We start from the raw sequence: 17799 nt of genomic DNA, 5'->3' as shown, positions 1-17799 counted from the left end.
GGTTACACTGGCTTATTTTTGTAAACAATTCATCTTTCAGCAGACAGAGCCTCAGGGAGTTGAGAGAGAATCACCAGCTGGGAAAATGCAAGAGGGTGTTTTACTTTTGGCATGGACCTTTTATTTCATTTTTCTTGGGGGAAGAAGGCATATGGTGGTAGAGAACCCATGAAGACTTGCCATGGTACATTTTGTAATAACTTAATATTTTGTCACTTTCTTCAGCACAAAACGAGTGGACCACTCAAACACAAGATTGGCTTCCCAGCTTGATCGAAATCCAGGTAGTCCTTTAAAATATATATATATATATATATTGAATTTTACATATTTATCATAATAACATCATATCAGATAACAAAAAACAAATACAATTCCCACAATTCCCTCTCCTCCCCACGACTTCCCTCAGCTTCCTCTTCTGGTTTTTTACATATTGACTTCTCCTGCTTGCTTTATTGTATCTTAATATTAAATTCTTTAACTTAAATGTTGTTATACTCTTATCGTTTTAACATCATCTTTGTAGTTTCTCTATTTGTTTTGTTGATTGTAAGTGTTTACTCAAACCCTGCTAGTGAGTCCATTTCTTTACATTATTTCTGTAGATACAACATAAATGATTCCCAGTCTTTTTAAAAGTCTCTATTGTCTTCATCTCTAATTAGTTTCGCCTTTTCGGCATATTCCATCAGTTTGAAAACCAGGTAATCCTTTACCAAACCAGAGACCTGCTCCTGCTAGTCCGGGCTCAAAAAAGCCCTGTGGTAACCTTCCAAAGCAGCCAAATTGGGCTTGGTATTTGTCTAAATCTGATGCAGGCCCCTAATAAATACATATATGTCTGTAGTAATACTTTTTGAAATTGTGCTTAAATTACCGTATTTTTTGCACCATAACACTCACTTTTTTCCTCCTAGAAAGTAAGGGGAAATATCTGTGCGTGTTATGGAGGGAATGCCTACGGGTGGCGGGGGGGATCTGCTGCAGTCGTGAGCAGAGGATCCATGGTTCCCCTTCCTTCCCTCCTCCGTGGTTCGCTTTGAAACAGCAAAGTGGGAGAAGAGCCGCTGAGTGGGGAGGAGAGAGGGACAGAGAACCTGCTTCTTTAAAGGAGCAAAGTGGGAGAGGAGAGGAGCCTTCTTCCCTTATACCCCTCTTCTTCATTATTAGCAGCATCCTTCTCCACCCACCCCACAAGTGTTCCTTGTCCCTTGAGTGCTTTTCCTTCCCTCCCCACTTAAAACGTGGTTACAAAGCACGGATCCACATGGATCCTCAGGATTTTTGCATTGGGCTACTCCAAACTCACTGTCAGATCACATGTCTGTGGCCACATGAACCACAAAAATCATACATTCACTCTTTCGTTTAGAATATTTTTTTTTCTTGTTTTCCTCCTCTAAAAACTACGTGCGTGTTATGGTCAGGTGCGTGTTATAGAGCGAAAAATACGGTAACAACAAATAGTTTGTTATCTGTTATCAATAAAGGACAGATCTTTCAAAATGTTGTTTGTCAAAGAACTGTAGATATGAATCGAAAAGTTTAGTTTAGACTTAATGAGATCTGGATTTTTCCTTCCATCTAGGTTCAGACGACAATAACTTGAATTCAATCTTCTACGAACACTTAACTCGATCCCTTCAGCACAGCTTGTGTGGAGACCTGCTCCTTGGGCGATGGGGGAACTATAGTACCGGGGACTGCTTTATCCTTGCTTCTGACTACCTCAATGCACTAGTACACCTTATAGAGATAGGCAATGGATTGGTCACCTTCCAGCTGAGGGGGCTTGAATTTAGAGGTAAAACTAACTAAATTAAAGTTCCACCAATCTCCTTGAAACTGTGTTGCAAGCTAGTTACTTAAGATGGGGCATTTGGTTTGATAGACATTTTAAATATGTGAATGTTTGGTAAAGGCAACAGATGTAAACAAGCTTCCTCTTCCAAGCTTAGTCCAATTATATATTGGACAATTTAAAACTTGGCATTCATAAATGCTTGAAACAGAAGCTGATTAGATCTTTGTCATTATCAGGCAAATGTAGCAATATCTTGCCTCTTTCTACCGGGCTGTAGCATCGTGCTTGCGAATTTGAGCTGTGACCCATGTGTGATATGCCTATAATAATTTCTGGTCTACTTTGTACAGCTGTTGCAGTTACTGCTTTGTTGCTGTTACTCTGCACAGCTGTTGTAGTTCCTTTTTCGTCATTTCAGGAACTTACTGCCAGCAACGGGAAGTAGAAGCCATTACTGAGGGTGTGGAAGAAGATGAAGGGTTTTGTTGCTGTGAACCTGGTCACATCCCTCACATGCTCTCTTTCAATGCTGCTTTTGGCCAACGCTGGCTAGCCTGGGAGGTTCTGGTAACCAAGTATGTCCTGGAGGGCTACAGCATCACAGACAACAGTGCTGCATCCATGCTTCAAGTCTTTGATCTTAGAAAGATACTCACCACGTACTATGTCAAGGTGAATACAAATCCTAGACCTCACGTTTGCTATTGAGAGCAGAAAGTGTGATCGTTAGTAATTGAGTACTACGCGAAAAGCAGGTGATCTGTAGGCGAAAGCAGTCAAACCATCTACCTCTTCCCATATTTATTTTTATTTTATTACTATATGTATATCCCACCCTTCCTGCAAAGAACTCAAGGTGGCATACATAGTTCTCCCCATTTTATCTTCACAAGAACTCTGTGAGGTAGGCTAAACTGAGAGATTATGAATGGCCCAAGGTCACTCAGTGAGCTTCATGGCTGAGTCGGGATTTGAATCCTGGTCTCCCAACACTCTAACCCCGTGGTTTCCAACATGGGGCACATGCCCCACACGGGGGCAATTTGATTTTTAAGGGCTGGCAATTTGAGAATGACTTATTAACAGTGAATGGCCTTTTAGGCTTCCTCCATGTGAATAAGAGTTCACTTTTTGAATAATAAGAATTATATGTCACCGGAGGGGGGGGTGGAGATCAGGATTTTAGAGATGCTTAGGTGGGGCATGGCCCAAAAGGGGTTGGGAACAACTGTTCTAACAGCTACACACTGCATCTCACAGGAAAGAAATGTCAAATGTATAATGTGATTTATCAAGCTGTTGATGTGCATATTTTGTTTATTGAGACTTGCTGTTCTACTTATTGGGCTGGGTCATACGTAACACTAAACCGTGGTTTAGCGCTACATGAATGAGCTAGAAGGAACGAGTGAAGCCTCAGGCTCACATTCTTCTCCTGCTATATGGTTGGCAGATGTGCTTCTTTCTTTACCTGCTCCAGTCATGCAATGGACACACCAGTTTGATAGCTTTGGCCACTTTACAGCATGTCTTTATTTCCTTTCAGCATTTTTTTCAAGGATGTATACAAACCACCATAAAGAATTGTAGTCAAGTCTACATGCCTTTAACCTTTTGTCTTTACAGGGTATCATCTATTATGTAACATCCTCCCCCAAGCTAGAGGAATGGTTATCAAATGAAACAATGCAGGAAGGTTTGCAGCAATGTGCAGACCAAAACTATGTTGATGTGGATCCTACATTTACTCCTAATATTGATGAGGATTATGACCACCGCCTAGCAGGGGTCTCCAGAGAGAGTTTCTGTGTCATTTATCTCAACTGGATAGAATACTGCTGTTCTCGGAGAGAAAAGGTAAGCATCTTTTAATTATTCAGGGATCCTGGAATATATATTAGTCTGTTAGTATTTAAATCCCAACTAAAGTTCATATTAAAAGTTAAAAGCACACAAGGAAGTGATTTTTCATTGAAGCAATGTAAGGAAAGGAAAGAATAAAGAGCCATGTTGGAGCATGAAGTGGAGAAAAATGTTCATGAGCTGATTTTGTTTCAGGCCAAGGTTGATGTAAGACATAATAGCAATATTTCCTCTGGTGGTTACTTCTGTTTTCCCTAAGCCTTTCACTTTTTCCTTTACTTGAAGCCATTGAATGCAGATAAAGATTCTTCCCTGGTGACTCTTTGCTATGGACTGTGTGTTCTTGGCCGGAGAGCTCTGGGGACTGCTTCACATCATATGTCTAGGTAATGTAAATCTCTTACTCTAGAATTTTACAGAAGAAAAAGTTCGGATCATTTAAATCATGTAATTTGCACATATGCTTCTATCCTTTGCCCTAAATCCTTTTTTTTTAAACTGCTTTTCATATTGTGGGCAGGATTCACTTAGCGAGTCCCATTAAGGTTTTCTGCTTGTGCAGTGGGCCTTCCCCCACTCCCCTCCCCTCACACATCCCCCCCCCCCAGCTGTGAAATTGACTTGGGGAGTATATGAGAACCCCAGAACAACACAAGCGGGAAGGAGAGGGGACCATTAGGTTTGGCAAGCTGAATTGTTTGCACTGATGGAATGATCAGAGGAGCGCAATGTTGAATTCTTCCCTGTATCTTTAAATTGCTGTACTCTGCCCTGGGACCTTTGAATGAGCGTATACTTCACAATGCTTGTGTGAGACAGGCCTCAAGATCTGAGTAGCTGACAATTGTCTGCAGGAGAAAGTGTGAAATGACTATTATTGCGGTGTATTTAACAGGGATGGCAAGCCTAGCGTTATACAGAAAATGTATTTCCTCTGTGTGCCCAGCATAGCTGAGGCAAGGTCTCATATAGAGGGTTTCAAGAGACCTGTTTTCCAGTGGAAAGCTCCACCTGCTTAAAATTAATGACAGTACAGTATTAAATAATCCGCCTTTATGTTGCTGGTTTGTTGTGAAAATGAGAAACACAATCATAGTGCCTAACAAACCTCCAGGGTTGGGAAGGAGTCCCAGATTCCACCTGACATTAAGAACAGGATAAGTCTTAAGAAAAACAACAATTGAGGGAGGTGAAATATTATGGGATGGTCAAATCATGGCAAAGATTGGTGTGAAATTGCTGTTTGTTTTTCAACAAATTAGGAACTGCAGTATAGTAAAAGCTCCCAAGTAAAACTGCGGCTTTTGGCCTCATCAGCCAGAATGATTTAAGCTGCTGTCTGCAGGGGTACTTGGAGATGTTTTGCTCCTCGGGCACTTCAACATTCCCCTTCATATATAGTTAGGGCAGAATTTAGAAGTGATTGTTGGCAGTTTTCTACTTCCCTGTTTACGTTTGTATGTAATGGCAGTTCTAATCTGTATTGGCAGTTGTGAGTATGGAATTGGAAGTGTTAACAGATTCTTTTCGACACTTTTCTGCTCACATGGAATGTTGAATAGCCTGCTTTAACATTTGGGGTTTCTTTTCCAAACTAAACAGTAATTTGGAATCCTTCCTTTATGGGCTCCATGCATTGTTCAAAGGGGATTTTCGTATCTCATCGATTCGAGATGAATGGATCTTTGCAGACATGGAGTTGCTGAGGAAAGTAGTCGTCCCAGGAATACGCATGTCATTAAAACTACATCAGGTATATAAGGACTGCTTGCACATGGATGCATCAGGGCTAAAAGGGGCATGGGTTGTCTTATTCAGGCTGTGTTCAAGTGCTCTGTTGCGCAGCTATAGTATGGAGACTTGACAGTTATAAAGGTACAGTTTGAGGGGCAAATGGAAATGATCTGTTTTTAGTAATATGCAAGAAAATACATAATGTAAAATTAGGTCTACCAATAAAGGACAGTAATAATTTGCTTATTGCTACAATTTGGGGTGGAGCATCCTTAATTCATTTACACATTTTTGAAAGTTCAACCCCACCCCCACCCCAGTTTATTAAGGTGAACTTATTCAATTACAGTCTTGGGTACCTTTTTTCCCTCCCCCAAAAAGCCTACCATTGAAAAATCTTGCTTTGACTGAAGTGGGCTGCTTTTTGCAAGTAACTTAAATATTTTTGTAGAATCCTTAAGTAGTCATATTACAGTCTTTGTAGCAGTCTCCAAAATATTTGATAAATTAACTCTTTTAAGAATTACGTTTTTAATGTGTATGGATGACACCATAAACAGTTTTGAGGGTTTGTGAGATCCTACTTGTTAAGCGGAACATAATTTTAGGTAAAAGGTAAAGGTAAAGGACCCCTGAGAGTTCAGTCTCAAACAACCCTGGGGTTGCGGCACTCATCACGCTTTACTGGCCGAGGGAGCCGATGTTTGTCCGCAGACAGTTTTTCTGGGTCATGTGGCCAGCATGACTAAACCGCTTATGGTGAAACCAGAGTAGCCCACAGAAACGCCATTTACCTTCCCACTGGAGCGGTACCTATTTATCTACTTGCACTTTGATGTGCTTTCGAACTGCTAGGTTGGCAGGAGCTGGGACCGAACAACGGGAGCTCACCCCATCACGGGGATTTGAACCACCGACCTTCTGATTGTCAAGCCCTAGGCTCAGTGGTTTAGACCACAGTGCCACCCGCATCCTGGCATAATTTTAGGGTTCTTTAAAATGAAATGCTGCTCTTTTCACAGTGAAGAACCTACTGAACAATCCTTTCACTCCTCTATTTAGGATCATTTCACATCTCCAGATGAATATGATGATCCTGCTGTTCTCTATGAAGCCATCACATCCCATGAACAAAATCTGGTCATAGCTCATGAAGGGGACCCTGCTTGGAGAAGTGCTGTCCTTTCCAATTCTCCTTCTCTGCTTGCCCTTCGCCACGTAATGGATGATGGCACCAATGAATACAAAATAATCATGTTGAACAAGCGCTTTCTAATCTTCAGAGTCATTAAAGTAAGTTGCCTGACTCACAAAAAAAATATTTCATGAGTTGCATCAAATGTGTGAGCTTTCCCAAAATGATGGTGAGGCTGGTGTTTTTTTAGGGAACCCTGACCATTAGGTCCAGTCGTGACTGACTCTGGGGTTGCGGCGCTCATCTCGCTTTATCGGCCGAGGGAGCTGGCGTACAGCTTCTGGGTCATGTGGCCAGCATGACTAAGCCGCTTCTGGCAAACCAGAGCAGCACACGGAAATGCTGTTTACCTTCCCGCCAGAGCGGTACCTATTTATCTACTTGCACTCTGACATGCTTTCGAACTGCTAGGTTGGCAGGAGCAGGGACCGAGCAACGGGAGCTCACCCCGTCGGGGATTCGCACCACTGACTTTCTGATCAGCAAGTCCTAGGTTCTGTGGTTTAACCCACAGCACCACCCACGTCCCGGCTGGTGTTTTAGTTACTTTTAAAAGCTGGATTTGTGTATTTATCTGACTCTTGCCTGCCCTTCACTCTGAGTGCCCAGGGCAAGTTGCAGCAAATAAGTAATACCATTTTAAAAAACCAAAACCACTAATCCAAAAGAGTCATACTATTTCAAGGTAGATTGTTACATTTCGACACATAACAGTAAATGTACTGAGCCAAGAACTGCGTTCTAAACTTTGGAAAAGTGTGCGTTCTGATGAATAATCATGTGTATTTGTCTGCGAGGAGTGAAATAGGCCAGTTGACTTAAAGACGTAGACTGAATGAATTTTTTCTCTGTCTTTGTGTGCTATGTGCTTGCCACTTTTACTTTCCCCAGTGACATTTTCCCCCTATTTCTGTGCTCCTGTAGGTCAATAAGGAGTGTGTTCGTGGTCTTTGGGCTGGGCAGCAGCAAGAGCTGGTTTTCTTGCGCAATCGGAACCCAGAAAGAGGGAGCATCCAGAATGCAAAGCAAGCTTTAAGAAACATGATAAACTCATCTTGTGATCAGCCAATTGGATATCCCATTTATGTGTCCCCTCTGACTACATCTTACTCGGATAGCAATGAGCAGCTTAAAGAGATTCTCGGGGGTGCCATCAGTTTGGGAAACATCAGGAACTTCATAGTCTCTACATGGCATAGGTGAGTGGTTCAAGAGATCTCCAGAGAGCATTCACTAGAATCAGTATGTTCCATTGAAACAGTCTCAGTACATAGCTTACATAACAAAAAGTTTTGGCGCTCCATAGCTTTCTTTTATGTAGCAAACGCAGGGTATGATTCCTACCGTATTACAGGGGAATTGTACAGTTCAAATGTATAAAGCTGATTCCAGGCATCTTATATAATTTGAATTTTATATTTACACTGCTAAGTCATTAGAAAACGCAATGTGAATAGATTATGTCCAGAAATCTGATCTCAGTTGTATCACTAACCTGCTGCGAGAGTTAACTGAGCATGGCACCTGTTTTCTATGTAAAATTCATTTTTCAAAAGCCTGGCTGGGGAACTGTAGAGGCCCTGGAGGCTGCTTACCTACAACTGCACGAGTAAACTCCTTGAAATCCATACAGTTCATCACAAATAAAACAAAAACAAGGCACTTGCACAGCTGTGCGAGATTCTGCTTTTGCTAGATAAATATATAATGCCACATTGATGCTCACTGTTGCAAATTGTCACGCACTATTTGCCAAATATATTTCAAAACATTTTCTGCATTTACTCGAGGTAGAGTTGTATTTTCATGTCAGAGTTCTCCCCCTCCCCTATATAATGTGTTTCCCAATGTTATCATCTCTCTGCCCTTAAAGCAGCAGCTAATACTGGGTTGGGGCAGGAAAACATGATGAAGCCTGAACTCAGGGCAAATTTCACGAGAAATTCCAGCAAGAATGGGTCTTTCTGACCGGGGTTGCATCAGAACCTGGTGTCTAGTTTCTCTAGTCTCATTTTTTTTCCTGCTGTGTTTCCATTGTGTTCAGGTTAAGAAAAGGCTGTGGTGCTGGATGCAACAGTGGGGGGAACATCGAAGACTCAGATGCTGGAGGCGCAGCGTCCTGCACAAGTAACAGTGCAACTGCCAATGACTCTCAAAGCAGCGTATCTCAAGGAGGAGGAAACGTCACAGTTGGACAAGCCCCTGGAACAGGACTGCATCCTCCTGTTACACCTCACCCTGCCACTCTAGGTAAATCTGAGCCAGGGCACGAGTCTACATTTAAGCGCCTTAGCGCTTTTGTCATGCTGTGGAAGGAAGCAGCGGAGAGAGATACACACACATTCTCCATAAGGAGAATCCTGAAGTTCTATAACCAATTATTGACAGGCGTATCAGAAAACGGTTTAATTTCCTGCGCCAAACCTCAAATAGCAGCTTGATGGTAGGCAAAAAAACCCCTCCATCTTATCCAGCATTTGCCCAGTGAAGGACTTAAGGCTGTTACACATCTTATGCCTGCCAGAACAAGGCTATTTTAAATTCCTCCACATGGTTGCTTTAAGCACCCACTATGAGCTCTGTGTGTGCAGCAGCTCAGCACATGGGTTAGACAGTTTTGACAGCGTTATGTCTCAAACAGAACCCAAATCTGTGGTGGTATGGAAAACTTTGCCCAGTTCAGCTAATGTGCCACTGTGCAGAAATAGCTGATGACATGGTAAAGCAGCTTAGACGAGGCAACTGAACGAAGATGAGGAGAAATGGAACAGTTCATTTTGAATAATGTAGAAAGTAGATGGTATTTATCCTTTATCAGGTATGTTTTATACTTGTGTATGAATGAAAGATGTACTTCCAGAAGGCGCTGGAACAGATTGTGGATTTGAATTATTTGACAAGTATTGAAACCTCGTGGAGCTTTTCTAATTTGCTGATCAATTTTACATCAAGAAAGAACTGGTATATTAAAGGCTTAAAATAAAGCTGTTAAGATATCAAAGACTCCCACTTACCCTTTGCTCTCATGGTCCTTTATTTCCTTATTAGGCACCAGTCATAGTGCTCATTCTGTGCAGTCCAGCCTTGTCAGACACTCTCCTGCTCGTGCCTCAGTTGCCAGCCAGTCGTCCTATTGCTACAGCAGTCGTCATTCATCCCTGCGCACGTCCACTACTGGCTTTGTGCCTTGCCGACGCTCCTCCACCAGCCAGATCTCCCTTCGCAATCTTCCATCGTCCATCCAGTCGCGTCTGTCCATGGTGAACCAAATGGACCCCCCAAGCCAGACAGGTGTTGCCAACATGCAACATGGCCTACCTTCCTCAAGCAGCTCCAGCCAAAGTATCCCTGCCTGCAAGCAGCATGCCCTCGTTGGATTTCTAGGGACAGAGGGAATGAGTAACGTTACTGATGCACAGCCAGGCACACATGTGAGCCCTGTCAACCAGACACAAACCAAAAGGGAGGATGTTAGATATAGAATTCAGGTAAATCAGCTTGAATAGTAGTAGCAGTAGGAATAATAACATTTATTATTGTTGTTGTTGTTGTTGTTGTTTAGTCGTGTCTGACTCTTTGTGACCCCATGGACCAGAGAAAGCCAGGCACTTCTGTCTTCCACTGCCTCCCGCTGTCAAACTCACATGCTGGTAGTTTCAAGAACACTGTCCAACCATCTCATCCTCTGTCGTCCCCTTCTCCTTGTGCCCTCCATCTTTCCCAACATCAGGGTCTTTTCCAGGGAGTCTTCTCTTCTCATGAGGTGGCCAAAGTACTGGAGCCTCAGCTTCACAATCTGTCCTTCCAGTGAGCACTCAGGGCTGATTTCCTTTAGAATGGATGCATTTGATCTTCTTGCAGTCCATGGGACTCTCAAGAGTCTCCTCCAGCACCATAATTCAAAAGCATCAATTCTTCGGCAATTAGCCTTCTTTATGGTCCAGCTCTCACTTCCATACATCACTACTGGGAAAACCATAGCTTTAACTATATGAACCTTTGTCGGCAAGGTGATGTTTCTGCTTTTTAAGATTCTGTCTAGGTTTGTCATTGCTTTTCTCCCGAGAAGCAGGTGTCTTTTAATTTCATGACTTCTGTATTATTATTATTAATTATTTTATTATTTATACTCCACATATGTGGTTAGGTTCCCCCAGCCACTCTGGGCAGCTTCCAGCAGAATATAAATACATAACAAAATAAATCTGATTCCCAGTCTTCTTTACAATCTTTAGAATCAGCACTCATCACTAGCCAGAGAGTGGTACGTTAGTTTTCAACCTCTTGTGTAATGCAATATTCTAGAGAATGGAGCTGAGGTTCTTATGGTAAAGTATCTGTAGAGATGATATACTTTCTACTACTTACAAATACCTGCAGGCTCTAGACCACGAAAGATACAAATGTTTGAAAGAGGCACGCGACTTGGCATGTTTCCAACACAGCTTTTGAGCTTTAAGGCTGCCTTACAATGATTGTCATTCTTTTCCGCATACCCTGTGTCGACTAGTAACCTTAACTGATCGATCTGGAGTTCACAAATCCTTCAAAGCATTACATCAACTAGCTTCCCACGCTATAGGCGCAGTGTAGGAGATTAGGAATGTGTTCCTGTTTTATTCTACGTACCAAAGCTTATAAAATGAAGAGATTTGCATGCCTAGTATTAACTAGTATTGGTAACAAAATTTGGAAGATTGGGGAAATGGGTTTACAATGGGGGAATATTAAATTATGCAGCCCCTCCCCTGTGTACTGAAGTGGTACTGTCCTAGTACAATATCCTTTTTCCAATAAGCAGAAGTGAGAATTTAATTTCCATTTAAACAGATTATTCCAAAATATTTTAAACACTTCCTGTTGCAGATAATGGATCCCAGCCAGGTATTGGAGGGGATCAACTTGTCCAAAAGAAAGGAACTGCAGTGGCCAGATGAGACGATACGGTTAAAAGCTGGAAGAAACAGCTGGAAAGACTGGAGTCCTCAGGAAGGCATGGAAGGCCATGTAAGTTGCTCTCTGCAGTGGATTTTTGGAACATTTATCCTAACAGTCCCATTGAACATACAGCACAGGACTATGTATACTTCATGTTTCAGAATAATTTTGAGCATTAGGAAAAGCTCAATTTTGCAGCCTGTAAGTTATGCTACATATATGGTGATTTTCATAATCACCATATTATATACCTTTCAGAAAGTATATAGAAAATGGAACTCATGCATGCAATAAGTTACAGCAGTCTTGCTAACCTGACACCCATGAGTGCCGCATTGTCTGCAGAGGCTTTCATGGGTGTCCCTTGGCAGGTTTCCCAGACTCTGAGCTTTCAGGTAAAAAAAGAAGTAAGCTCTAGCTCTCCTTGAAAGAAAGTTATGAGGCAAAATGTGGAGGTAACTTTTAAGTGATTTTTGTGAAATACGAGTGTGTGATCTGTCCACATTGTATATTTTTCCTGGTACTGAGGAATACTCCATATTGTTATTAGATGGTAACAGCATCAGACTGTGGGGGGGGGGAGAGAGAGAGAGAGAGAGAGAAATCAGTATTGTGTAATCTCCACAACCGGGACATAATGGGAAGCGATAAGGTTTTCAGGAGTGGATGTCTCTTTGAAATGTGCTCACTTGTCCCAAAAGATCGGTTTAGAGATGGGATTGTTTGCATTTCTTTTCTTTCAACACCTCTCCTCTTTCAGTTCTTCATACCTCTTCTACTGGTTGTTACACTATAAACTACATTATGAGAAGGAAAGACACCAGTGCACCCTCTGTTCAACTAGCATACCTGCAGATAGATATTGAGCAGTCTTTGAGATGGGGCAGACACATCTGATGGGCAAGACATGGAAGCGTAACCTTGGTCCACCCACCAATTAGGGAGAAGATGATCATCCAGTCTGGGTCATTGCCTTGTCTCCATAGTCTTTCAGAATGATGAAAGTTACACTATCTACGTTTTCTGTGCTTGTCCTTCCTCCAGGTGATTCACCGTTGGGTGCCTTGCAGCAGAGATCCAGGAAGTAGATCTCACATAGACAAAACCATCCTGTTGGTCCTGATTGAAGACAAATATGTTCCTGTGATTGAAACTGGAGTCCTGGAACTTGGGGCTGAAGTGTGAGCTGCTTGGACAGTTTAGCTGCTTCTTGTCCCTCCGCAAGGTTTAGAAATGAGGTTGGGTTCTCAGGAGGATGCTCCTCATGCCTCAAGTAATAGAAAAAGACTTGAAATCAAAGTGGTTGTGTGTCAATCTCTGGCCCAAAAATAAATAAGGGGCGTTGCTTTTATTTTTATTTTTCAAGTTAGCTACTGAGGAAAACATTTTGCATGAAGGGTAATGTTCTGTTTTATACTTCATTTTATGCATTACAGTGCTTTAAAAGAACCCCACATTTTCCAGTTTTAAAATAGGAACATCTCGCTTTTCTAATCGTTTTGCCAAAAATGGCCATGTTTTGTCACAGTAATGTGGATTCCATTCATCTTTTCTTTTCTTTTTTTTAAAAAAACAACCGAGTAGCGTATAAATCTTGAGTTCAGTGTAAAGCAGAATGGTGGGTTTATTCTTGGCAAGAGTGACCAGACTTAAAAGATTCTTATTTCTTGTGAGTGAAACGTTTCAGTGAGAAAACTGCACTATTTTTTTTTTTATGGCAATGCACTAAAAACAAAGGGTCTGAGGTTGCTCAGAACATTTATTTATATATGTATGTATAAATATATAAAAAGAAATACCATTATTTAAATTGCCTTTGGGATTAACCCCCTCCCGCTCCATGTTCATACTGATGGTAGGACCTGTGCCATTGATCCGTTTTTCTGGCTTAATATACTAGATTGTGCATCAGTACATTCATATTGTCCTATTCACAATATATGGCGGAGTACAAATAATTGCAGAATAGCATGCCAGAGGTGCCACTCCGGGTGAAACCAATGGATGGCACAAATGTGCAGTAATTTCACCTTGTTACAAAGGGCCCAATCACACTACTGTGCATCTTCTGTCTCTACCTTTTGCTGCTTTCCAGCTCAGAGCCAACTAAAAGATGCTATTGGCATCCTTTGGAATAAATTTTTACTTTTTCAAGGGAAATTGGATGAGACCCAGTGTTTTAAATGGGATAGTGGTTTTCTATGTGCATTTGGACTTCTTCCTATATTCAGTCTGGTGAAGCAGCTGGAGGGTTGTTGTCGTTGTTGTTGTTTTTATTTTTAATTCAAGGAAAAATACAGGAGGCACAGCCTGACTGTCATATCATTTTTACCATTTCGCCTTTTAGCTCCCTTTAGTCATTCTTTTCTGTGACTTGAATTTTATTTTCAGTGATTATATATTCTATAATAACTGTACTTCGAGTATAACTGTGAAATTGAATTATGTTGCATATCTTAGGTTTTACTGTGTTTAGGTTTGTTTGTTTGTTTGTTTTTTCCATAGTGTGTGTGTGTGTGTGTGTGTTTTCAGGGAAACAATTTACTCAAATAACATTGGGACGAGGAGAGGAAGCTGCAGCTTCTTAATGTGCTATTATTCTGTGTCTTGCCCCCAGCAGTCATGAAAAATTGTGTTATGTAGGGATTGTTTCCTGTGTGCGATCTGGAACTCTGCAGGGCTCGATAGGAAACTCAACACAGTCTGCAGCTGTAGCTTTTAGAAGCAGCCATCTTTTTATTCTCTGGAACTTTCCAAGTATTGCCTCAGTTTAAAAGCTTTATGGGTGATCTTGCAAGGGAGGAATTGCAGTAAAATTAAAAGCATTATACACCTAATGAAAGAGTTGAAGTACTTGTGACCTAATGTGTATTAATGTCCAAATACAACTTGCCCTATGCCTTTGCACTATGCAAAGTGTCAATACAATGTTGTTTCTAGTAAACTTAGGATCACACATTAAGGTCACACATTGAGCAAAGATTTTCATTTCCCAGTAATGTGAATTTCACTGCATGTTTCTCATGCATGTGAAATCACAGGCTTAACTTTGGGAGCAGGAGGTAGAACATGAATGTAAGAAAACTATTGAAAAGAATTTGCTATTCTGGCCTGCGCTACAGCCTGTGTTCATTAATTATCACACGAGTGTCTGAATGTCTTCAAATTAGCACCGGGCTGTGTTGGCATTTTCATCATTTTATAGGCATGAGAGAAACCAGCCTGTATGTTGACAGGTCATTCTTGTATTCCTTCTCAATTGACACTTTTAAATTTCATTTATCACTCCTATCTTGAGTTTCCCAAGACTGTTAAATGATGGACAACCAGTCATTTAAAAAAAACACCCAGTGATCTCACACACTATTACACCCATCAGTAAAAGCGTTTTTAAAAAAATAAAATAAAATGTCAGTTTGACTAAGGCAGTGACTTGAGTACATTATGACAGGTCTGTGCTAGATTTTTCTGAGAAAAAATATTCTGCTTTCCCATTTTTAACATGCAGCTGGTGACAAGTACCCTACAAATCTGCGACTTAGAATATTGCCCTCTGGTTGCACTTGATCCAAGATTCAATTTTTTAAAAGATATGGTAATTTTAAGGCTTCTGATGTGTTCATATATAGATCCTTTTGTAATTTGGTACATTCAGTTATTGAACCCAAGTCCCTAGTATGCAAGTCATTAGCTCAACGTGGTTCCAGTTGCACCAGTATTAGGTAGAAATCTCATGCAGTTAGCAGTGAAAATATCTCAAAAAAGTATGTGACCACAGTTTCACCTCAGGTTTTTTAGGTTGCCCATATTCCATTAATTGGGAAAGAGCTCTGGCTTTCTAGGTTCTTAATGTATGGTCACCCACTTAATACCTAGGGAATTTCTATCCAAAACCCATCTGCTTTTCTCTTGGAGCACTACATTAGGTGGGTTTGTTGACCAAAAAGTAAAATTCTACACAGCCTTCATTATATGGAGGCATAATATAATCCAACATTTTCACGGATTATAACCTTTCCAGCAAAATGTGCAATTTTTAAATAATAATAATAATAATAATAAAAACCTTAGCACTTTTCTAAACTCTGCCTTTCAATACTTGGCAATATTGTAAGTAGCTGGTAATCTGCTGGATTAATTTTTCTCTGTGCTTAGACTAGCTTCTGAGGATAGATATTTAGAAAGTTTGTGAAAATTAGTTTTTCTACAGGTGATATTTATAAATGTATAACGACTACCCGACCTGGGGGGAATCATTAAACATAGAAGCATGCTTAACATCCCAGTTGATGCGCTGGGAAAATAAAGCAAAATCTTTTCTTACCTCATTTTGAAATGCTTTGATTTTTTTCTAAAGTACACAATCCTACTCATATCCGATATTGCAGTAGTGAATTGTAGACTTTTTTTGGTAAACCAGAAAATGCAAGGAAGTTTTCAACAGAAGTGTTGCTGTTTTTCTTTTTAAAAAAATCTCTTAGAGGAGTGTCTGAAACGTTTCTGATTTCAATTCTGTCATAACTTTACCTCCCTGTCTTGTCATTTGGGAGCTGATGGTGACAGAAATGTATGAAAACACTGGCCAGATGTACACTCTGAATGGTATGGCAAGAAGTCCTTAAACTTTGCTTTGGGACAAAATGTTAGGAAAGCAGGCATTGAAATGAATTATTGCGAGATCAAATAACCCAGTGATGTCAGTCTTCTTGTTAAAAGCCCTTTTAAAAAAAGTAATACCTTAACTAAATGAAGTGGTATAAATGGAAGACCCTTTCAGAGCATATAGAAATACTTCATATTAGGTATGGGGTTAAGCCACCATGGTATTATATACCTAATTTTATTAAGGGATTTTCTTTTACCTATTATATAGGTTTCTACTTGTCTGGCCTTACTTGGTGTTTAAAAACACAATGCCCTTTGCTTTGTGATGCTGGACAGTGTAAGAAATTATAGCAGTATTTAATCCGTGCCTTAGTAAAATGATGGTGGGTACATAACACCTTGGTGGGAACTACAGACCTTGACTAGTTTTCACCCAGATTTGTTTAAAAGGCTGTTTTTAAGATGGCTGCTCCAGAAGGCTTCAGGGGGTGTAATGCAAAAACTTTTTAAAAAAAACAAAACAAAACCCTGCCATTGACTTTTGACTGTGTATACACACAGCCCTGTAAAGTCGCTCACTTACGACTTCGACTCTCATAGCTTGAAGGTCAAACTTGTTAGCATCCTTGTGAAACTTAGCCTGACAATGAACTGCAGGAGGGAGAAAACAGAGCAAGCAAGCAAGTAAACTGAGTTTGAAACGGGATGTGGAATATATATATATATACCTTGCATCTACCAGCATATGGAGATCTTACCAGGGATAGGGGCATGTGTACTTGGTGTGTGTGTGCTGTTGGAAACAGCCTGTAAATATTGTAGCTGTTTAAAACTGGGGAAAGCTGAGGGGGGTTTGTTTTCAACATGCATTGAAAAGAACAGTATTGACAGTGGAAAGAAACACTGAAATAAAAAAAAGTCTTTTTCCTCTTGTTGTCCTTGGTTTTGTTTTCATTTTTATCTTTTGGTTTCTCACACCTGTAGGAGCACCACCCACACTTTACCTGTGAAGAGTAATATCTAAAAAATTGAGGGTCACCTCTTGATCCGTGAAAGGAGATGGTGATGTATTGTATGCCCACTGGCTCTGCTTGGTGCAGACTTCAGGGTTGGAAGTTCAGAGCCCCGCAATCCAGAGGGATCTGAAATGTCACTAGAGAGTTAACTGGCAGCTGATAGGTTGAGGGGTGCGCAAGGCGCAGGACCCAGCTATGAAGTTAAGCACCACGCCACCCAAGCTCCAGTCACTTGTTATCTTCCTTTCCTACACTGGAATGGCGTTCGCAGGGTGTGGGGCAGCATAAGACACACCACAGCGTGTTTAGCCGCCATGCCCTCTCTTCAACTTTTTGTCTCCTCAGCAGTGTACCGTGCCCTGTCTCTGACCTTTGTCTCCTTTGCAGAAGGCTTGCTCAGTTTCCTCTCTGATGGGAACATGACGTGGTGGAACAGGTAGCGCAAGTCACAGGGCAACAGCCAGAGGGCTTGGGATTGGAGGAGGACAAAGGGCAGTCGTCCTGAATGTATCTGGCTGGTTTTGCATATCTTGCTAACTAAAAGAGCTCTGCGAAGCTCCTGAGTGTGGTTCGCACAGCCCACCTGCACCAGCTCACCTGCACAGCCCACTCCTGTCTCGTCTCAAATCCTTCAGGACCCA

The 17799-nt window shown here is 41.2% G+C and overlaps 1 protein-coding gene across 3 annotated transcripts in view; it reads left to right on the top strand.

Annotated features, from left to right (window-relative positions):
- PCNX1 (pecanex 1) overlaps window positions 1-17070 on the top strand; it is a 76905-nt gene extending 59835 nt beyond the window's left edge. For all 3 annotated transcript variants that reach the window (XM_079989806.1, XM_079989805.1, XM_079989804.1), the window contains 12 exons: window positions 226-284; window positions 1592-1807; window positions 2226-2479; window positions 3434-3664; window positions 3956-4056; window positions 5273-5423; window positions 6467-6697; window positions 7524-7798; window positions 8644-8849; window positions 9648-10087; window positions 11466-11606; window positions 12582-17070. In XM_079989806.1, the coding sequence (XP_079845932.1) occupies window positions 226-284; window positions 1592-1807; window positions 2226-2479; window positions 3434-3664; window positions 3956-4056; window positions 5273-5423; window positions 6467-6697; window positions 7524-7798; window positions 8644-8849; window positions 9648-10087; window positions 11466-11606; window positions 12582-12722 (2446 nt within the window). In that variant the 3' untranslated portion in view covers window positions 12723-17070. The remainder of the gene's footprint in view (window positions 1-225; window positions 285-1591; window positions 1808-2225; window positions 2480-3433; window positions 3665-3955; window positions 4057-5272; window positions 5424-6466; window positions 6698-7523; window positions 7799-8643; window positions 8850-9647; window positions 10088-11465; window positions 11607-12581) is intronic.
- Window positions 17071-17799: the final 729 nt, after the last annotated feature.

The sequence above is a fragment of the Podarcis cretensis genome, assembly GCF_951804945.1.
Source record: "Podarcis cretensis genome assembly, chromosome: 1".
In the NCBI taxonomy this organism is placed as follows: Eukaryota; Metazoa; Chordata; class Lepidosauria; order Squamata; family Lacertidae; genus Podarcis; species Podarcis cretensis.
Note: the sequence above shows the minus strand (reverse complement) of the source record. Positions and strands in the feature narration are given on the sequence as shown.